General features: G+C 42.7%; 1 protein-coding gene across 1 annotated transcript in view; it reads left to right on the top strand.

The window, feature by feature from the left end:
* Window positions 1-23,309, top strand: part of dph1 (diphthamide biosynthesis 1) — a 260,590-nt gene that overhangs the window by 134,701 nt on the left and 102,580 nt on the right. Inside the window, exon 6 of the mRNA XM_061973227.1 lies at window positions 19,395-19,549. Within this exon, the coding sequence (XP_061829211.1) occupies window positions 19,395-19,549 (155 nt within the window). The remainder of the gene's footprint in view (window positions 1-19,394; window positions 19,550-23,309) is intronic.

The following is a 23,309-nucleotide window of genomic DNA, read 5'->3' as shown; positions in this document are numbered from 1 at the left end:
GGGCCTATCCCCAGGTGCATGTCTTTGGAGTTGGGAGGGGCCTATCCCCAGGTGCATGTCTTTGGAGGTGGGAGGGGCCTATCCCCAGGTGCATGTCTTTGGAGGTGGGAGGGGCCTATCCCCAGGTGCATGTCTTTGGAGTTGGGAGGGGCCTATCCCCAGGTGCATGTCTTTGGAGGTGGGAGGGGCTTATCCCCAGGTGCATGTCTTTGGAGTTGGGAGGGGCCTATCCCCAGGTGCATGTCTTTGGAGGTGGGAGGGGCTTATCCCCAGGTGCATGACTTTGGAGGTGGGAGGGGCCTATCCCCAGGTGCATGTCTTTGGAGTTGGGAGGGGCCTATCCCCAGGTGCATGACTTTGGAGGTGGGAGGGTCCTATCCCCAGGTGCATGTCTTTGGAGGTGGGAGGGGCCTATCCCCAGGTGCATGTCTTTGGAGGTGGGAGGGGCCTATCCCCAGGTGCATGTCTTTGGAGGTGGGAGGGGCCTATCCCCAGGTGCATGTCTTTGGAGGTGGGAGGGGCCTATCCCCAGGTGCATGTCTTTGGAGGTGGGAGGGGCTTATCCCCAGGGGCATGTCTTTGGAGGTGGGAGGGGCCTATCCCCAGGTGCATGGCTTTGGAGTTGGGAGGGGCTTATCCCCAGGTGCATGTCTTTGGAGGTGGGAGGGGCCTATCCCCAGGTGCATGTCTTTGGAGTTGGGAGGGGCCTATCCCCAGGTGCATGTCTTTGGAGGTGGGAGGGGCCTATCCCCAGGTGCATGTCTTTGGAGGTGGGAGGGGCCTATCTCTAGGTGCATGTCTTTGGAGAAGGGAGGGGCCTATCCCCAGGTGCATGTCTTTGGAGGTGGGAGGGGCTTATCCCCAGGTGCATGTCTTTGGAGGTGGGAGGGGTCTATCCCCAGGTGCATGTCTTTGAAGGTGGGAGGGGCTTATCCCCAGGTGCATGTCTTTGGAGGTGGGAGGGGCCTATCCCCAGGTGCATGTCTTTGGAGGTGGGAGGGGCCTATCCCCAGGTGCATGTCTTTGGAGGTGGGAGGGGCTTATCCCCAGGTGCATGTCTTTGGAGGTGGGAGGGGCTTATCCCTAGGTGCATGTCTTTGGAGGTGGGAGGGGCCTATCCCTAGGTGCATGTCTTTGGAGGTGGGAGGGGCCTATCCCCAGGTGCATGTCTTTGGAGGTGGGAGGGGCCTATCCCTAGGTGCATGTCTTTGGAGGTGGGAGGGGCCTATCCCCAGGTGCATGTCTTTGGAGGTGGGAGGGGCTTATCCCCAGGTTCATGTCTTTGGAGGTGGGAGGGGCCTATCCCCAGGTGCAAGTCTTTGGAGGTGGGAGGGGCTTATCCCCAGGTTCATGTCTTTGGAGTTGGGAGGGGCCTATCCCCAGGTGCATGTCTTTGGAGTTGGGAGGGGCCTATCCCCAGGTGCATGTCTTTGGAGTTGGGAGAGGCCTATCCCCAGGTGCATGTCTTTGGAGTTGGGAGGGGCCTATCCCCAGGTGCATGTCTTTGGAGGTGGGAGGGGCCTATCTCCAGGTGCATGTCTTTGGAGGTGGGAGGGGCCTATCCCCAGGTGCATGTCTTTGGAGGTGGGAGGGGCCTATCCCCAGGTGCATGTCTTTGGAGTTGGGAGGGGCCTATCCCCAGGTGCATGTCTTTGGAGGTGGGAGGGGCCTATACCCAGGTGAAAACATATTGGTAATCAATAAACTACCGTATTTTCCTAACCATAGGGCGCACCGGATTATAGGGCGCATTAAAGGGGTCATATTATTGTTATGTTTTTTCTAAATGTAAAACACTTCCTTGTGGTCTACATAACATGTAATGGTAGTTCTTTGGTCAAAATGTTGCATAGATGATGTGTGAGGTTTCCCTCTTGTTGTGGGTTCTCCTGGCCGACAGATCTTCGGGAGCCCGGTAGACAGTTTGAATCGAATCTTTTATTTTCATAAACACCCGGGGGTGGCTTGCTTCCCAACAATATGATTTGTCTCTAGGCGTGTGTCTCTCTCTGGCTCCAACCTCTACACATGTCTCTCACCGGCTGCTGCTAATAAGGTCGACAGGTGATTAGATAACCAGCCCCAGCTGGGCAATCTACTCACCTGCCGCTGGCTTCGAGGCCGGTCCTTACACACTCCGCTCCACGGCAGGCCCGCAGACCACGCCCCCCTCCACGTGATGTTTTACAGATCATCTTCAAGTCGCTTTCAGGATGCGTTGTTTTGTGGGCGGTCTTATTTACGTGCCTCCACTTTGACAGCGTCTTCTCCCCATCATCGTTGTTGTAGCGGTGTAGCGTGCAAGGACGGGAGTGGAAGAAGTGTCAAAAGATGGCGCTAACTGTTTTAATGACATTCAGACTTTACTTCAATCAATAACGGAAACAGCATCTCCTCATCCGGAAAAAACGTCCGACCGGAACTCTCTAATAAGTAAAGTTCCTTGGGTGAATAATGTAAAGTCACTACACCGGTATGTTTTAGTGCTTTCATGGTGAGTTTACTGACAGATATAAGTAAGAACTTTACACTACTTTATATTAGAAATGTATGTTTTAGGTATGTTTTTAGGTATGTTTTAGTGCTTTCATGGCGAGTTTACTGACAGATATAAGTAAGAACTTTACACTACTTTATATTAGAAATGTAGGTTTTAGTCTTTTAGGTATGTTTTAGGTATGTTTTTAGGTATGTTTTAGGTATGTTTTAGTGCTTTCATGGCGAGTTTACTGACAGATATAAGTAAGAACTTTACACTACTTTATTTTAGAAATGTATGTTTTAGTGTTTTAGGTATGTTTTAGGTATGTTTTAGGTATGTTTTAGTGCTTTCATGGCGAGTTTACTGACAGATATAAGTAAGAACTTTACACTACTTTATATTAGAAATGTATGTTTTTAGGTATGTTTTAGTGCTTTCATGGCGAGTTTACTGACAGATATAAGTAAGAACTTTACACTACTTTATATTAGAAATGTATGTTTTAGGTATGTTTTAGTGCTTTCATGGCGAGTTTACTGACAGATATAAGTAAGAACTTTACACTACTTTATATTAGAAATGTATGTTTTAGGTATGTTTTTAGGTATGTTTTAGTGCTTTCATGGCGAGTTTACTGACAGATATAAGTAAGAACTTTACACTACTTTATATTAGAAATGTAGGTTTTAGTGTTTTAGGTATGTTTTAGGTATGTTTTTAGGTATGTTTTAGGTATGTTTTAGTGCTTTCATGGCGAGTTTACTGACAGATATAAGTAAGAACTTTACACTACTTTATATTAGAAATGTATGTTTTAGGTATGTTTTTAGGTATGTTTTAGTGCTTTCATGGCGAGTTTACTGACATATATAAGTAAGAACTTTACACTACTTTATATTAGAAATGTATGTTTTAGGTATGTTTTTAGGTATGTTTTAGTGCTTTCATGGCGAGTTTACTGACAGATATAAGTAATAACTTTACACTACTTTATATTAGAAATGTAGGTTTTAGTCTTTTAGGTATGTTTTAGGTATGTTTTTAGGTATGTTTTACGTATGTTTTAGTGCTTTCATGGCGAGTTTACTGACAGATATAAGTAAGAACTTTACACTACTTTATATTAGAAATGTATGTTTTAGTCTTTTAGGTATGTTTTAGGTATGTTTTAGTGCTTTCATGGCGAGTTTACTGACAGATATAAGTAAGAACTTTACACTACTTTCTATTAGAAATGTATGTTTTAGGTATGTTTTTAGGTATGTTTTAGTGCTTTCATGGCGAGTTTACTGACAGATATAAGTAAGAACTTTACACTACTTTATATTAGAAATGTATCTTTTAGGTATGTTTTTAGGTATGTTTTAGGTATGTTTTAGGTATGTTTTAGTGCTTTCATGGCGAGTTTACTGACAGATATAAGTAAGAACTTTACACTACTTTATATTAGAAATGTATGTTTTAGGTATGTTTTTAGGTATGTTTTAGTGCTTTCATGGCGAGTTTACTGACAGATATAAGTAAGAACTTTACACTACTTTATATTAGAAATGTAGGTTTTAGTCTTTTAGGTATGTTTTTAGGTATGTTTTAGGTATGTTTTAGTGCTTTCATGGCGAGTTTACTGACAGATGTAAGTAATAACTTTACACTACTTTATTTTAGAAATGTATGTTTTAGTGTTTTAGGTATGTTTTAGGTATGTTTTTAGGTATGTTTTAGTGCTTTCATGGCGAGTTTACAGACAGATGTAAGTAAGAACTTTACACTACTTTATTTTAGAAATGTATGTTTTAGTGTTTTAGGTATGTTTTAGGTATGTTTTTAGGTATGTTTTAGGTATGTTTTAGTGCTTTCATGGCGAGTTTACTGACAGATATAAGTAAGAACTTTACACTACTTTATATTAGAAATGGCAACAGTGGAGGATGAATGTCACATAACAAGAAGATAGAGAAAAAGAAGAAGCTTATCGACTACAGTGTCGGCACGGACTAATTTTTCAGGACTTATGCAGATCCCAAATACAGATCAGCAGGTACCAGAAGGTAAGAAAAGTTGCTTTTGCATTATATTGCGAAACAAAACGCCAGATAATATGTCTTACCTTATACACACACCATAATAATACTCCTATGTTTAATGCACCGAAAATCCATCAAGCGGTGTGGCTTCATAGCTTACCAAAGTCATACTAAAACATTTTGATAGATTTTTGAGTACCGTGTGTAATGTTTTATATTTTCAATGGAACATTTCAAATGTGGGTGTTTACTTAAGTCATGCTGCAGTCTGCACGTATCTCTTATGTGTGACTGCCATCTACTGGTCACACTTATCATTACACCATGTACCAAATAAAATTGCTTTGAGGTCGGTAAGCAAAACCATAATTATTCTGTACATTAGGCGTACCAGGTTATAAGGCGACTTGTTGAGTTTTCCATCCATCCATCTTCTTCTGCTTATCCGAGGTCGGGTCGCGGGGGCAGCAGCCTAAGCAGGGAAGCCCAGACTTCCCTCTCCCCAGCCACTTCGTCCAGCTCCTCCCGGGGGATCCCGAGGCGTTCCCAGGCCAGCCGGGAGACATAGTCTTCCCAACGTGTCCTGGGTCTTCCCCGTGGCTTCCTACCGGTCGGACGTGCCCGAAACACCTCCCGAGGGAGGCGCTCGGGTGGCATCCTGACCAGATGCCCGAACCACCTCATCTGGCTCCTCTCGATGTGAAGGAGCAGCGGCTTTACTTTGAGCTCCCCCCGGATGACAGAGCTTCTCACCCTATCTCTAAGGGAGAGCCCCGCCACCCGGCGGAGGAAACTCATTTGGGCCGCTTGTACCCTTGATCTTGTCCTTTCGGTCATGACCCAAAGCTCATGACCATAGGTGAGGATGGGAACGTAGATCGACCGGTAAATCGAGAGCTTTGCCTTCCGGCTCAGCTCCTTCTTCACCACAACGGATCGATACAGCGTCCGCATTACTGAAGACGCCGCACCGATCCGCCTGTCGATCTCACGATCCACTCTTCCCTCACTCATGAACAAGACTCCGAGGTACTTGAACTCCTCCACTTGGGGCAAGATCTCCTCCCCAACCCGGAGATGGCACTCCACCCTTTTCCGGGCGAGAACCATGGACTCGGATTTGGAGGTGCTGATTCCCATCCCAGTCGCTTCACACTCGGCTGCGAACCGATCCAGTGAGAGCTGAAGATCTTGGCCAGATGAAGCCATCAGGACCACATCATCTGCAAAAAGCAGAGACCTAATCCTGCAGCCACCAAACCGGATCCCCTCAACGCCTTGACTGCGCCTAGAAATTCTGTCCATAAAGGTTATGAACAGAATGGGTGACAAAGGGCAGCCTTGGCGGAGTCCAACCCTCACTGGAAACGTGTCCGACTTACTGCCGGCAATGCGGACCAAGCTCTGACACTGATCATACAGGGAGCGGACTGCCACAATCAGACAGTCCGTTACCCCATACTCTCTGAGCACTCCCCACAGGACTTCCCGGGGTACACGGTCGAATGCCTTCTCCCAAGTCCACAAAACACATGTAGACTGGTTGGGCAAACTCCCATGCACCCTCAAGGACCCTGCCGAGAGTATAGAGCTGGTCCACAGTTCCACGACCAGGACGAAAACCACACTGTTCCTCCTGAATCCGAGGTTCGACTATCCGGCGTAGCCTCCTCTCCAGTTGAGTTTTGAGGGGGAAAAAAGATTTTAAGTGCACCTTATAGTCCGGAACATCCGGTAGTTGCCTCGGTGTGCATGCTCAATCTAAAAGTAATCCTGCACGCTTTAATGACAACATCCAGTCAGCATGGAACATATTCACTTCAACACTCCAAATGTGTCAGAGGTCATGTTCCACCTTTGAAGTCACTATACTGGTTTTCAAATGAGAATTAGGTCTGGGCTCTGGCCGGACCATTCTAAAATTTATTTTGGTCGTCCTTATTTTATTGATTTCGATCTAGCTGGGGCTCAATTCAGTCTGAAGGGAAAATAATATTATTTGGGACTGTTCAAAGTGGACTGTGTGTATTTCTGTTGGCAGTGTGTATTTTGTCCTGACCTTCACCACTCAATCACGAAAACATCACATGCTCCGTCTGCCGTCATGTCAGACACCTGGGAGAGATTAAAGACACTGTTGTGACGCATAAAGAATCTGTCTTCCACTTTCATTTTCTATCCCGGGTTTTCCTTTTGTACACTGCTGTCATCTTGTGTGTGTTGTCCTCCTAAACAAAGTGCAAGGCTTTGTGATACCGACAAAATACTAAATTATTTCAATCACTGTTCAATAAAATATAGCATGGCAGACAATCCAATTTGATCTGTAAAAATGTTTTAATTATTTATAATACTGTGTAAAGAATAGAGATGGACATGAACTTATAATCTGTGGTGAGAATGACTGATTGTTGTATTGTCTTTGTAGTGATACTGTCTTAGTATTGTCTTATTACTGATACTGTCTTAGTATTGTCTTAGTAGTGATACTGTCTTAGTATTGTCTTAGTAGTGATACTGTCTTAGTATTGTCTTAGTAGTGATACTGTCTTAGTATTGTCTTAGTAGTGATACTGTCTTAGTATTGTCTTAGTAGTGATACTGTCTTAGTATTGTCTTAGTAGTGATACTGTCGTAGTATTGTCTTAGTAGTGATACTGTCTTAGTATTGTCTTAGTAGTGATACTGTCTTAGTATTGTCTTAGAAGTGACACTGTCTTAGTATTGTCTTAGTAGTGATACTGTCTTGGTATTGTCTTAGTAGTGATACTGTCTTAGTATTGTCTTAGTAGTGATACTGTCTTAGTATTGTCTTAGTAGTGATACTGTCGTAGTATTGTCTTAGTAGTGATACTGTCTTAGTATTGTCTTAGTAGTGATACTGTCTTAGTATTGTCTTAGAAGTGACACTGTCTTAGTATTGTCTTAGAAGTGACACTGTCTTAGTATTGTCTTAGTAGTGATACTGTCTTGGTATTGTCTTAGTAGTGATACTGTCTTAGTATTGTCTTAGTAGTGATACTGTTTTAGTATTGTCTTAGTAGTGATACTGTCTTAGTATTGTCTTAGTAGTGATACTGTTTTAGTATTGTCTTAGTAGTGATACTGTCTTAGTATTGTCTTAGTAGTGATACTGTCTTAGTATTGTCTTAGTAGTGATACTGTCTTAGTATCGTCTTAGTAGTGATACTGTCTTAGTATTGTCTTAGTAGTGATACTGTCTTAGTATTGTCTTAGAAGTGATACTGTCTTAGTATTGTCTTAGTAGTGATACTGTCTTAGTATTGTCTTAGAAGTGATACTGTCTTAGTATTGTCTTGGTAGTGATACTGTCTTGGTATTGTCTTAGTAGTGATACTGTCTTAGTATTGTCTTAGTAGTGATACTGTCTTAGTATTGTCTTAGTAGTGATACTGTCTTAGTATTGTCTTAGTAGTGATACTGTCTTGGTATTGTCTTAGAAGTGATACTGTCTTAGTATTGTCTTAGTAGTGATACTGTCTTAGTATTGTCTTAGAAGTGATACTGTCTTAGTATTGTCTTAGTAGTGATACTGTCTTAGTATTGTCTTAGTAGTGATACTGTCTTAGTATTGTCTTAGTAGTGATATTGTCTTAGTAGTGATACTGTCTTGGTATTGTCTTAGTAGTGATACTGTCTTAGTATTGTCTTTGTAGTGATACTGTCTTATTATTGTCTTAGTAGTGATACTGTCTTGGTATTGTCTTAGTAGTGATACTGTCTTAGTATTGTCTTAGTAGTGATACTGTCTTAGTATTGTCTTAGTAGTGATACTGTCTTGGTATTGTCTTAGTAGTGATACTGTCTTAGTATTGTCTTTGTAGTGATACTGTCTTATTATTGTCTTAGTAGTGATACTGTCTTGGTATTGTCTTAGTAGTGATACTGTCTTAGTATTGTCTTAGAAGTGATACTGTCTTAGTATTGTCTTAGTAGTGATACTGTCTTAGTATTGTCTTAGTAGTGAAACTGTCATAGTATTGTCTTAGTAGTGATACTGTCTTAGTATTGTCTTAGTAGTGATACTGTCTTAGTATTGTCTTAGTAGTGATACTGTCTTAGTATTGTCTTAGTAGTGATACTGTCTTAGTATTGTCTTAGAAGTGATACTGTCTTAGTATTGTCTTAGTAGTGATACTGTCTTAGTATTGTCTTAGTAGTGATACTGTCTTAGTATTGTCTTAGTAGTGATACTGTCTTGGTATTGTCTTAGAAGTGATACTGTCTTAGTATTGTCTTAGTAGTGATACTGTCTTGGTATTGTCTTAGTAGTGATACTGTCTTAGTATTGTCTTAGTAGTGATACTGTCTTGGTATTGTCTTAGTAGTGATACTGTCTTAGTATTGTCTTAGAAGTGATACTGTCTTAGTATTGTCTTAGAAGTGATACTGTCTTAGTATTGTCTTAGTAGTGATACTGTCTTAGTATTGTCTTAGTAGTGATACTGTCTTAGTATTGTCTTAGTAGTGATACTGTCTTAGTATTGTCTTAGTAGTGATACTGTCTTAGTATTGTCTTAGTAGTGATACTGTCTTAGTATTGTCTTAGTAGTGATACTGTCTTAGTATTGTCTTAGTAGTGATACTGTCTTAGTATTGTCTTAGTAGTGATACTGTCTTAGTATTGTCTTAGTAGTGATACTGTCTTGGTATTGTCTTAGTAGTGATACTGTCTTAGTATTGTCTTAGTAGTGATACTGTCTTAGTATTGTCTTAGTAGTGATACTGTCTTAGTATTGTCTTAGAAGTGATACTGTCTTAGTATTGTCTTAGAAGTGATACTGTCTTAGTATTGTCTTAGTAGTGATACTGTCTTAGTATTGTCTTAGTAGTGATACTGTCTTGGTATTGTCTTAGTAGTGATACTGTCTTAGTATTGTCTTAGTAGTGATACTGTCTTGGTATTGTCTTAGTAGTGATACTGTCTTAGTATTGTCTTAGTAGTGATACTGTCTTGGTATTGTCTTAGTAGTGATACTGTCTTAGTATTGTCTTAGTAGTGATACTGTCTTAGTATTGTCTAAGTAGTGATACTGTCTTAGTATTGTCTTAGTAGTGATACTGTCTTAGTATTGTCTTAGTAGTGATACTGTCTTAGTATTGTCTTAGTAGTGATACTGTCTTAGTATTGTCTTATTAGTGATACTGTCTTAGTATTGTCTTAGTAGTGATACTGTCTTAGTATTGTCTCAGTAGTGATACTGTCTTAGTATTGTCTTAGTAGTGATACTGTCTTAGTATTGTCTTAGTAGTGATACTGTCTTAGTATTGTCTTAGTAGTGATACTGTCTTGGTATTGTCTTAGTAGTGATACTGTCTTAGTATTGTCTTAGTAGTGATACTGTATTAGTATTGTCTTAGTAGTGATACTGTCTTGGTATTGTCTTAGTAGTGATACTGTCTTAGTATTGTCTTAGTAGTGATACTGTCTTAGTATTGTCTTAGTAGTGATACTGTCTTAGTATTGTCTTAGTAGTGATACTGTCTTAGTATTGTCTTAGTAGTGATACTGTCTTAGTATTGTCTTATTAGTGATACTGTCTTAGTATTGTCTTAGTAGTGATACTGTCTTAGTATTGTCTCAGTAGTGATACTGTCTTAGTATTGTCTTAGTAGTGATACTGTCTTAGTATTGTCTTAGTAGTGATACTGTCTTAGTATTGTCTTAGTAGTGATACTGTCTTGGTATTGTCTTAGTAGTGATACTGTCTTAGTATTGTCTTAGTAGTGATACTGTATTAGTATTGTCTTAGTAGTGATACTGTCTTAGTATTGTCTTAGTAGTGATACTGTCTTGGTATTGTCTTAGTAGTGATACTGTCTTAGTATTGTCTTAGTAGTGATACTGTCTTAGTATTGTCTTAGTAGTGATACTGTCTTGGTATTGTCTTAGTAGTGATACTGTCTTAGTATTGTCTTAGTAATGATACTGTCTTAGTATTGTCTTAGTAGTGATACTGTCTTAGTATTGTCTTAGTAGTGATACTGTCTTAGTAATGTCTTAGTAGTGATACTGTCTTAGTATTGTCTTAGTAGTGATACTGTCTTAGTATTGTCTTAGTAGTGATACTGTCTTGGTATTGTCTTAGTAGTGATACTGTCTTAGTATTGTCTTAGTAGTGATACTGTCTTAGTATTGTCTTAGTAGTGATACTGTCTTGGTATTGTCTTAGTAGTGATACTGTCTTAGTATTGTCTTAGTAGTGATACTGTCTTAGTATTGTCTTAGTAGTGATACTGTCTTAGTATTGTCTTAGTAGTGATACTGTCTTGGTATTGTCTTAGTAGTGATACTGTCTTAGTATTGTCTTAGTAGTGATACTGTCTTAGTATTGTCTTAGTAGTGATACTGTCTTGGTATTGTCTTAGTAGTGATACTGTCTTAGTATTGTCTTAGTAATGATACTGTCTTAGTATTGTCTTAGTAGTGATACTGTCTTAGTATTGTCTTAGTAGTGATACTGTCTTAGTAATGTCTTAGTAGTGATACTGTCTTAGTATTGTCTTAGTAGTGATACTGTCTTAGTATTGTCTTAGTAGTGATACTGTCTTAGTATTGTCTTAGTAGTGATACTGTCTTGGTATTGTCTTAGTAGTGATACTGTCTTAGTATTGTCTTAGAAGTGATACTGTCTTAGTATTGTCTTAGTAGTGATACTGTCTTGGTATTGTCTTAGTAGTGATACTGTCTTAGTATTGTCTTAGTAGTGATACTGTCTTAGTATTGTCTTAGTAGTGATACTGTCTTAGTAATGTCTTAGTAGTGATACTGTCTTAGTATTGTCTTAGTAGTGATACTGTCTTAGTATTGTCTTAGTAGTGATACTGTCTTAGTATTGTCTTAGTAGTGATACTGTCTTGGTATTGTCTTAGTAGTGATACTGTCTTAGTATTGTCTTAGTAGTGATACTGTCTTAGTATTGTCTTAGTAGTGATACTGTCTTGGTATTGTCTTAGTAGTGATACTGTCTTAGTATTGTCTTAGTAATGATACTGTCTTAGTATTGTCTTAGTAGTGATACTGTCTTAGTATTGTCTTAGTAGTGATACTGTCTTAGTAATGTCTTAGTAGTGATACTGTCTTAGTATTGTCTTAGTAGTGATACTGTCTTAGTATTGTCTTAGTAGTGATACTGTCTTAGTATTGTCTTAGTAGTGATACTGTCTTGGTATTGTCTTAGTAGTGATACTGTCTTAGTATTGTCTTAGAAGTGATACTGTCTTAGTATTGTCTTAGTAGTGATACTGTCTTGGTATTGTCTTAGTAGTGATACTGTCTTAGTATTGTCTTAGTAGTGATACTGTCTTAGTATTGTCTTAGTAGTGATACTGTCTTAGTAATGTCTTAGTAGTGATACTGTCTTAGTATTGTCTTAGTAGTGATACTGTCTTAGTATTGTCTTAGTAGTGATACTGTCTTAGTATTGTCTTAGTAGTGATACTGTCTTGGTATTGTCTTAGTAGTGATACTGTCTTAGTATTGTCTTAGAAGTGATACTGTCTTAGTATTGTCTTAGTAGTGATACTGTCTTGGTATTGTCTTAGTAGTGATACTGTCTTAGTATTGTCTTAGTAGTGATACTGTCTTAGTATTGTCTTAGTAGTGATACTGTCTGATGGACGCTATTATCTTTAGTTGAAGAATAATCAGGTTTGCCTCCATTGCTGTAAGACCAATTAACAGCAATTAGCTAACTTCAATGAACCCAAAAATAGCTTAAAATAAGTATATTCTCACTAATAACAAGTGCACTTTTCTTGGTAGAAAAAAAAGAGACCTTTTTGCTCAATATGTTGAAAAATATTCTTAAATGAAGTAAATGCTAGTGCCATTATCTTGACACAATGATATGCATTACATTTCTTGAAACCAGCAAACTTATACTAAAAACTAGTTTATTGTTCTTAATGGAAAAGCAACAAGGTAATATCTTGTTACTCTCGGGGTCTCCTAACCACTCAGGCAAATCATATTGTCTAAAAATGCATTTTTCCATGGATAACATGACATCATCACGCCAAGTGCGTGCTCTTTCAGTCAATTAGTGCGCATATATACAGCCCGGCCCCCGGACAAATTGTTTTTAATTGTAATTTTGAAGAATTTATCTGAATGTGCATGAACTATTTCTGTTCAAAATAGTTAGAAATGTTAAATGTTTAAATATTAACTGTCAGTTTACTGTACTGTGCCAACTGTACTACTATATGAGTACCTATTTTCTATTGTTTCATTGAAAATAAAACAACAAAGTCCATTTGTGTCAAGACTTGGACTTTGGCGTGGTTTGTTTTCCCATGGTGCAAATGATTTGGACCGGACATGGCGTGAAGGTAAATGCATATTTAATTTTAACACTCAAAAATGGAATAAAAAAAAGGCGAGCACAAGGGCGGAAGTACAAAACTTGGCTATAAAAACAAAAACTTACACAAAGGCAGAACTATGGACAAAAAAAACAAAAGACACTAACTGTGGCATTAATCAACAAAAACTTACTTGCGATGACGTGAACAGGGCAGCATGTGATGTCGCCAGGCTGACTGCCTGGCAACTACAGGCTTAAATAGTGGTGACATGATTAGTGAAAACAGGTGCGTGACTCAAAATGTGAAAACGTGAGACAGGTGCGTGACATGAACCAGGTGAAACTAATGGTTACTATGGTGACAAAGGGAGTGAAGACTAGAACTAAAAAGTGTCCAAAAACCAAGCAAAACATAACTAAACAAAACATGATCACAGACATGACAATTTGGCTGTCATCTGTTTTAATTATGAGACACAATTGTGTCAAAGTCATGCTTTTTTTAAATTTCATGCTTGAAATAAGAAATTATTACTTTGAAAAAGTAGTTTTATACTTGTGAGTGTTGATGACACAGCTTTGCAACACTTGATATTCTAGTTTCAAGCATGTTTTACTCAATATAGGTCATCAAATCTCAGCAACAAGCTGTAATATCTTACTGAGATCATTTAGGACCAAAACTAGAGATGTCCGATAATGGCTTTTTTTGCCGATATTCCGATATTGTCCAACTCTTAATTACCGATTCCGATATCAAGCGATACCGATATATATACAGTGGTGGAATTAACACATTATTATGCCTAATTTTGTTGTGATGCCCCGCTGGATGCATTAAACAATGTAACAAGGTTTTCCAAAGTAAATCAACTCAAGTTATGTAAAAAAATGCCAACATTATTGAAGTCCATCCATCCATCCATCCATCTTCTTCCGCTTATCCGAGGTCGGGTCGCGGGGGCAGCAGCCTAAGCAGGGAAGCCCAGACTTCCCTCTCCCCAGCCACTTCGTCCAGCTCCTCCCGGGGGATCCCGAGGCGTTCCCAGGCCAGCCGGGAGACATAGTCTTACCAACGTGTCCTGGGTCTTCCCCGTGGCCTCCTACCGGTTGGACGTGCCCTAAACACCTCCCGAGGGAGGCGTTCGGGTGGCATCCTGACCAGATGCCCGAACCACCTCATCTGGCTCCTCTCCATGTGGAGGAGCAGCGGCTTTACTTTGAGCTCCCCCCGGATGGCAGAGCTTCTCACCCTATCTCTAAGGGAGAGACCCGCCACCCGGCGGAGGAAACTCATTTCGGCCGCCTGTACCCGTGATCTTGTCCTTTCGGTCATAACCCAAAGCTCATGACCATAGGTGAGGATGGGAACGTAGATCGACCGGTAAATTGAGAGCTTTGCCTTCCGGCTCAGCTCCTTCTTCACCACAACGGATCGATACAGCGTCCGCATTACTGAAGATGCCGCACCGATCCGCCTGCCGATCTCATGATCCACTCTTCCCTCACTCGTGAACAAGACTCCCAGGTACTTGAACTCCTCCACTTGGGGCAGGGTCTCCTCCCCAACCCGGAGATGGCACTCCACCCTTTTCCGGGCGAGAACCATGGACTCGGACTTGGAGGTGCTGATTCTCATCCCAGTCGCTTCACACTCGTCTGCGAACCGATCCAGTGAGAGCTGAAGATCCTGGCCAGATGAAGCCATCAGGACCACATCATGTTTAAAAAGCAGAGACCTAATCCTGCAGCCACCAAACCAGATCCCCTCAACGCCTTGACTCCGCCTAGAAATTCTGTCCATAAAAGTTATGAACAGAATGGGTGACAAAGGGCAGCCTTGGCGGAGTCCAACCCTCACCGGAAACATGTCCGACTTACTGCCGGCAATGCGAACCAAGCTTTGACACTGATCATACAGGGAGCGGACCGCCACAATCAGACAGTCCGAAACCCCATACTCTCTGAGCACTCCCCACAGGACTTCCCGAGGGACACAGTCGAATGCCTTCTCCGAGTCCACAAAGCACATGTAGACTGGTTGGGCAAACTCCCATGCACCCTCAAGGACCCTGCCGAGAGTATAGAGCTGGTCCACAGTTCCACGACCAGGACGAAAACCACACTGTTCCTCCTGAATCCGAGGTTCGACTATCCGGCGTAGCCTCCTCTCCAGTACACCTGAATAGACCTTACCGGGAAGGCTGAGGAGTGTGATCCCACGATAGTTAGAACACACCCTCCGGTTCCCCTTCTTAAAGAGAGGAACCACCACCCCGGTCTGCCAATCCAGAGGTACCGCCCCCGATGTCCACGCGATGCTGCAGAGTCTTGTCAACCAAGACAGCCCCACAGCATCCAGAGCCTTAAGGAACTCCGGGCGGATCTCATCCACCCCCGGGGCCTTGCCACCGAGGAGCTTTTTAACTACCTCAGCAACCTCAGCCCCAGAAATAGAATTATTGAAGTCACAAAGTGCATTATTTTTTTAACATACCTCAAAACAGCAGCTTGGAATTCGGGACATGCTCTCCCTGTGAGAGCATGAGGAGGTTGAGGTGGGCGGGGTTGAGGTGGGAGGGGGTTAGGGGGTAGCGGGGGGTGTATATTGTAGCGTCCCAGAAGAGTTAGTGCTGCAAGGGCTTCTGGGTATTTGTTCTGTTGTGTTTATGTTGTGTTACAGTACGGATGTTCTCCCGAAATGTGTTTGTCATTCTTGTTTGGTGTGGGTTCACAGTGTGGCGCATATTTGTAACAGTGTTAAACTTGTTTATACGGCCACCCTCAGTGTGACCTGTATGGCTGTTGACCAAGTATGCTTTGCATTCACTTGTGTGTGTGGAAAGTCGTAGATATTATGTGACTGGGCCGGCAAGCAAAGGCAGTGCCTTTAAGGCACGCCCCCAATATTGTTGTCTGGGTGGAAATCGGGAGGAATTCTGGAGAATGGTTGCCCCGGGAGATTGTCGGGAGGGGCACTGAAATTCGTGAGTCTATGGGAAAATGGGTAGGGTTGGCAAGTATGACTGGGAGACACAACTGCTCTGTACTTCTCCCTACGTCCGTGTACACAGCGGCCTTTTAAAAAGTCATACATTTTACTTTTTGAAACCGATACCGATAATTTCCGATATTACATTTTAAAGCATTTATCGGCCGATAATATTGGTAGTCCGATGTTATCGGACATCTCTAACCAAAACCCTTAAAACAAGTAAAACACCCTAACATAAAATCTGCTTAGTAGAGATGCGCGGTTTGCGGGCACAACCGCGGAGTCCGCGGATTATCCGCGGATCGGGCGGATGAAATTTAAAAAAATTAGATTTTATCCGCGGGTCGGGTCGGGCGGTTAAAATAAAAAAAATTAGATTTTAAATAGATTCAGGCGGGTGGCAGTTAAACCAATTCGGAAATATATATACATAGTTAAATGTTGTTACCCACTAGAGATGCGCGGATAGGCAATTATTTCATCCGCAACCGCATCAGAAAGTCGTCAACCATCCGCCATCCACCCGATGTAACATTTGATCAGAACCGCATCCGCCCGCACCCGCCCGTTGTTATATATCTAATATAGACGATGCAAGGCATTAGTGAGGTTATAAAGCTTTTGCCTGTTAAAGAAAGGAGACTGATCCAATGCAGCATAGACATTCGCGTGCCACGCTGTCACGACCCAGACGCACACCAGTGCGCAATCATATGGGAGCCGCGCTGAGCGCACCTCCAAGCGCGTCTCGTTGCCGGCGACGGCCGGGTATGGGCCCGACGCTCCAGCGCCATCCATTTTCAGGGCTAGTTGATTCGGCAGGTGGGTTGTTACACACTCCTTAGCGGGTTCCGACTTCCATGGCCACCGTCCTAGCTGCTGTCTATATCAACCAGGGTGAGCCCCACCCCTTTCGTGAGCGCACTGCGCGCGGAGTGACCCCTGTTACGCGGCCCCGGCAACAGGGGTGGCGGGCAGGTAAGCTGCGCGGGCGGAGCGTGCGGAGTGACCCCTGTTACGAGCCCCCGGCCACGGGGGTGGCGGGCAGGTAAGCTGCTTACCTGCTGCGCGTGACGCCGGCCGCGGCGAAGGCGGACGAGGCGGGGTGTCGGTGCGGTGGTAACCCTGGACGTGCGTCGGGCCCTTCTCGCGGATCGCCTCAGCTACGGCTCCCGGTGGGGCCCTCTCGGGGGAAGGGGCCTCGGTCCCGGACCCCGGCGAGGCGTCGGGGGCCTTCTCCGCTCCGTAAAAGTGTCCATCTCTTTTCTTTTTTTTTCTTCTGTTGTGGCATATGCTGCAGGTGCCTGCTCGTTTTTCGTATGTGGGTAACAACATTTAACTATGTATATATATTTCCCAATTGGTTTAACTGCCACCCGCCTGAATCTATTTAAAATCTAATTTTTTTTAATTTCAACCGCCCGACCCGACCCGCGGATAAAATCTAATTTTTTTAAATTTCATCCGCCCGATCCGCGGATAATCCGCGGACTCCGCGGTTGTGCCCGCAAACCGCGCATCTTTATTCCCCACATACGAAAAACGAGCAGGCACCTGCAGCATATGCCACAACAGAAGAAGAAAAAAAAAAGAGATGGACACTTTTACGGAGCGGAGAAGGGACGCCTCGCCGGGGTCTGGGACCGAGGCCCCTTCCCCCGAGAGGGCCCCACCGGGAGCCGTAGCTGAGGCGATCCGTGAGAAGGGCCCGACGCACGTCCAGGGTCACCACCGCGCCCACCGCACCGACGCCCCGCCTCGTCCGCCTTCGCCGCGGCCGGCGTCACGCGCAGCAGGTAAGCAGCTTACCTGCCCGCCACCCCCGTGGCCGGGGGGCTCGTAACAGGGGTCACTCCGCGCGCTCCGCCCGCGCAGCTTACCTGCCCGCCACCCCTGTAGCCGGGGGCGCGTAACAGGGGTCACTCCGCGCGCAGTTTGCTCACGAAAGGGGTGGGGCTCACCCTGGTTGATATAGACAGCAGGACGGTGGCCATGGAAGTCGGAACCCGCTAAGGAGTGTGTAACAACCCACCTGCCGAATCAACTAGCCCTGAAAATGGATGGCGCTGGAGCGTCGGGCCCATATACCCGGCCGTCGCCGGCAGCGAGACGCGCTTGGAGGTGCGCTCAGCGCGGCTCCCAGATGATTGCGCACTGGTGTGCGTCTGGGCCGTGACAGCGTGGCACGCATTGAATGTCTCTGCTACATTGGATCAGTCTCCTTTCTTTAACAGGCAAAAGCTTTATAACCTCACTAATGCCTTGCATCGTCTATATTAGATATATAACAACGGGCGGGTGTGGGCGGGTGCGGTTTTGACTAAATGTTAGATCGGGTGCATGGCGGATGGTTGACGACTTTTGTGATGCGGTTGCGGATGAAATAATTGCCTATCCGCGCATCTCTAGGACGAAGTCTCAGACAAACACATCCTCTCTTTCTCCCAACACACATCAGATAAAACACACATTGGATTAGTAAGTGACTTTAACATGTTGTTGTTCCTTACAGAGCTGCACACGTCCAAACACATGCCAAGATTGGCTTTGCCCCGGCAGTTTAATCTCATGCACGGGGAGGCCCATACCCGGCCGTCGCCGGCAGCGAGACGCGCTTGGAGGTGCGCTCTGCGCGGCTCCCATATGATTGCGCACTGGTGTGCGTCTGGGTCGTGACAGCGTGGCACGCAAATGTCTGTGCTGCATTGGATCAGTCTCCTTTCTTTAACAGGCAAAAGCTTTATAACCTCACTAATGCCTTGCATCGTCTATATTAGATATATAACAACGGGCGGGTGCGGTTCTGATCAAATGTTACATCGGGTGGATGGTGGATGGTTGACGACTTTCTGATGCGGTTGCGGATGAAATAATTGCCTATCCGCGCATCTCTACTGCTTAGTGAGAAGAATGATCTTATCAGACAGAAAATAAGCAAATATCACCCTTATTTCGCATATTTCATCTTACTTAGATTTCACTTTTTGCAGTGCAGATCTTGTTATTGTTCATCCTTGCTTTTGTCCGATCTTGCTTTCAGTTCCTTGTCCAGGCTCATTTCTCAAAGCCCCCTTTTAGTTTTTTCTGGTCCGCTTCCCCTTCCCTTTGTCATGCTTGTTTCTCATCCCCGCCCATGTTACAATAATGTAGGCCATCAAATATGCAACACACAAGGTAATATTAATATAGGCCTTTTGCTCAGTCGTAACAACAACCCTACACATTTCATGTTGTGCAAAAGCAATAATAATTATGTTGATCTTTGCTAATGGGAATAATCCTGCTCTCTTACTCATGCCCTTTCCTCACATTCTCTTGGACTCCAGCCGACTTTATACGGCGTAAGATGGCTCCTCAAGGCACGGCTGCGCTGCAAATGGTCTGTGAAATTAACGACATTAATAGTAATCACGACTATCTCTCTCCTTACCTAAATAATAGAATCCTTTTGCATGGTCTCCACACGCAGTTTAGGGCATCATCAGTAGCGTATGTGCCATAGGCTCACCTGACACAACCTCCTAAGTTATTCATCTCTCTTTCTGTTCTCTTCATTTCCTCAGTCCCCATAGACTCCACCGGCGGCATCAAGATGCTCTACGTCTTTGTGGACATCCAGATGGACAATGCACACTTCCTGGACACGGTCAAGTTCAACTTCAGCCCCGGACAGTCCCTGGCGCTGGTCAGCACCATTCAGTTCGTGGCTGCTCTACAGGTGAAGGGTCACAACCACTATTGTAAAGTGAAACATTTTTATCAATCAATCAATCAATGTTTACTTATATAGCCCTAAATTACGAGTGTCTCAAAGGGCTGCACAAGCCACAACGACATCCTCGGTTCAGATCCCGCATAACAAAACAAGAGGCTTCATGCCAAAGTGAGCAAATGGACGGTTAAAGACTTTTCCTAAATTGTATAAAATGATCGAGATTATTACTAGGGCTGTCAAATTGAACAAGTTAACTCATGTGATTACCGTATTTTCCGCACTATTGGCCGCACCTAAAAACCACAAATTTACTCAAAAGCTGACAGTGCGGCTTTTAACCCGGTGCGCTTTATATATGGATTAATATTAAGATTCATTTTCATAAAGTTTCGGTCTCGCAACTACGGTAAACAGCCGCCATCTTTTTTCCCCGTAGAAGAGGAAGTGCTTCTTCTTCTACGCAAGCAACCGCCAAGGTAAGCACCCGCCCCCATAGAACAGGAAGCGCTTCTTCTTCTACTGTAAGCAACCACCCGCCCCGGTAGAAGAAGAAGAAGCGCGCGGATATTTCGTTTCATTTCCTTTGTGTGTTTACATCTGTAAAGACCACAAAATGGCTCCTACTAAGCGACAGGTTTCCGGTTCATGAAAAGACGCAATCTCTCCATCCGCACACGGACTACTATTTCACAGCAACTGCCTAAAGACTTTCAAGAAAAGCTGGCTACTTTCCGTGCATATTGTAAAAACAAGACAGCTGAAAAAAAGATCCGGCCAGAGAACATTATCAACATGGACGAGGTTCCACTGACTTTTGATATTCCTGTGAACCGCACTGTGGATACAACGGGAGCACGTACGGTGAATATTCGCACCACACGGAATGAGAAGTCATCCTTCACTGTGGTTCTAGCTTGCCATGCTAATGGCCAGAAACTTCCACCCATGGTGATATTCAAAAGGAAGACCTTGCCAAAAGAGACCTTTCCAGCCGGTGTCATCATAAAAGCTAACTCGAAGGGATGGATGAAGAAAAGATGAGCGAGTGGTTAAGGTAAGTTTAAGTTTACGCGAAGAGGCCGGGTGGCTTTTTTCACGCAGCTCCGTCCATGTTGATATACGACTCCATGCGCGCCCACATCACGCTGGTTTTTAATATATTATTAAAGTTTGACTGACCTATCTGACTGTTTTTTTGACATTCCTTTAGCGCAGTTAGATGCGGCTTATAACACGGGGCGGCTTATAGGTGGACAAAGTTTTGAAATATGCCGTTCATTGAAGGCGCGGCTTATAACCCAGGGCGGCTTATGGTGCGGAAAATACGGTAATCACAAAAAATGATCGCATTAATCCTGAACACACTTAGATTAATAATGCAATTTATTTTGACCTTACATGCTCTTTACTACTACTTTCTACTCAGTGGCCTAGTGGTTAGAGCAGGGGTGCTCACACTTTTTCTGCAGGCGAGCTACTTTTCAATTGATCAAGTCGTGGGGATCTACCTCATTCATATATATATATATATATAATTTATATTTACTTATTTATGAAATATATGTTTTTGTTAATAAGTTAAAGGTGTTTAATGATAATGCAAGCATGTTTAACACATATAGTTAATATTGTTAATACATTAAAGGTGTTTAATGATAATACAAGTATGTTTAATACATATAGTTAATATTGTTAACAAGTTAAAGTTGTTTAAAGATAATACAAGTATGTTTAATACATATAGTTAATATTGTTAATACATTAAAGGTGTTTAAAAATAATACAAGCATGTTTAACACAAATAGTTAATATTGTTAACAACTTAAAGGTGGTTAAAGATAAAACAAGCATGTTTAACACATATAGTTAATATTGTTAACAACTTAAAGGTGTTTAAAGATAATGCAAGCATGTTTAACACATATAGTTAATATTGTTAACAAGTTAAAGGTGGTTAAAAATAATACAAGCATGTTTAACACAAATAGTTAATATTGTTAACAATTTAAAGGTGTTTAAAGATAATGCAAGCATGTTTAACACATATACCGTATTTTCCGCACCATAAGGCGCCCTGGGTTATAAGCCGCGCCTTCAATGAACGGCATATTTCAAAACTTTGTCCACCTATAAGCCGCCCCGTGTTATAAGCCGCATCTAACTGCGCTAAAGGAATGTCAAAAAAACAGAAAGATAGGTCAGTCAAACTTTGATAATATATTAAAACCAGCGTGATGTGGGCGCGCATGGAGTCGTATATCAACATGGACAGAGCTGCGTGAAAAAAGCCACCCGGCCTCTTCGCGTAAACTTAAACTTACCTTAACCACTCGCTCATCTTTTCTTCATCCATCCCTTCGAGTTAGCTTTTATGATGACGCCGGCTGGAAAGGTCTCTTTTGGCAAGGTCTTCCTTTTGAATATCACCATGGGTGGAAGTTTCTGGCCATTAGCATGGAAAGCTAGAACCACAGTGAAGGATGACTTCTCATTCCCTGTGGTGCGAATATTCACCGTACGTGCTCCCGTTGTATCAACAGTGCGGTTCACAGGAATATCAGTTGCTGTGAAATAGTAATCCGTGTGCGGATGGAGAGATTGCGTCTTTTCATGAACCGGAAACCTGTCGCTTAGTAGGAGCCATTTTGTGGTCTTTACAGATGTAAACACATAAAGGAAATGAAACGTACGGTATCCGCGCGCTTTTTCTTCTTCTACGCGGGCGGGTGGTTGCTTACAGTAGAAGAAGAAGCGCTTCCTGTTCTATGGGGGCGGGTGCTTACCTTGGCGGTTGCTTGCGTAGAAGAAGAAGCGCTTCCTGTTCTACCGGGAAAAAAGATGGCGGCTGTTAACCGAAGTTGCGAGACCGAAACTTTATGAAAATGAATCTTACCGGTAATATTAATCCATATATAAAGCGCACCGGGTTAAAAGCCGCACTGTCAGCTTTTGGGTAAATTTGTGGTTTTTAGGTGTGGCTAATAGTGCGGAAAATACGGTAGTTAATATTGTTAACGAGTTAAAGGTGGTTAAAAATAATACAAGCATGTTTAAAACAAATAGTTAATATTGTTAACAACTTAAAGGTGGTTAAAGATAAAACAAGCATGTTTAACACATATAGTTAATATTGTTAACAACTTAAAGGTGTTTAAAGATAATGCAAGCATGTTTAACACATATAGTTAATATTGTTAACGAGTTAAAGGTGGTTAAAAATAATACAAGCATGTTTAACACAAATAGTTAATATTGTTAACAACTTAAAGGTGGTTAAAGATAAAACAAGCATGTTTAACACATATAGTTAATATTGTTAACAACTTAAAGGTGTTTAAAGATAATACATGCATGTTTAACACATATAGATTCCTTTCTTTCATGAAGACAAGAATATAAGTTGGTGTATTACCTGATGGTGATGACTTGCATTGATAGGAATCAGACAGTGGTGCTGATAAGGTCCACATTTTCGAATGGAGGAGAAAAAAAGTCCTCCTTTCTGTCCAATACCACATGAAAGTGGTTGGTTTTTGGCATCTTATTTGTCCAGCTTCCGTACTCCTTTGTATAAACTTTACAAGAAATACATTGTCGGCAAACTCCGTAGCTTGCTAGCTTGTGCACGCCAGCTTTCTGAGACTCTTATTTTGTTAGCGCAGGCAGGATGAAGCAGAGCTTTTATTGTGCAACTGTGCAGTCAGTCTTTGGAGTTTTGACGACAGGTACGGCGCCAGAGTCTGTTGAAATAAAGTGTTTCTCG

This window comes from Nerophis lumbriciformis, linkage group LG17 (assembly GCF_033978685.3).
Source record: "Nerophis lumbriciformis linkage group LG17, RoL_Nlum_v2.1, whole genome shotgun sequence".
Lineage (NCBI taxonomy): Eukaryota > Metazoa > Chordata > Actinopteri > Syngnathiformes > Syngnathidae > Nerophis > Nerophis lumbriciformis.
The sequence above is the reverse complement of the archived record's forward strand: the minus strand, read 5'-3'. Positions and strand labels throughout refer to the sequence as shown.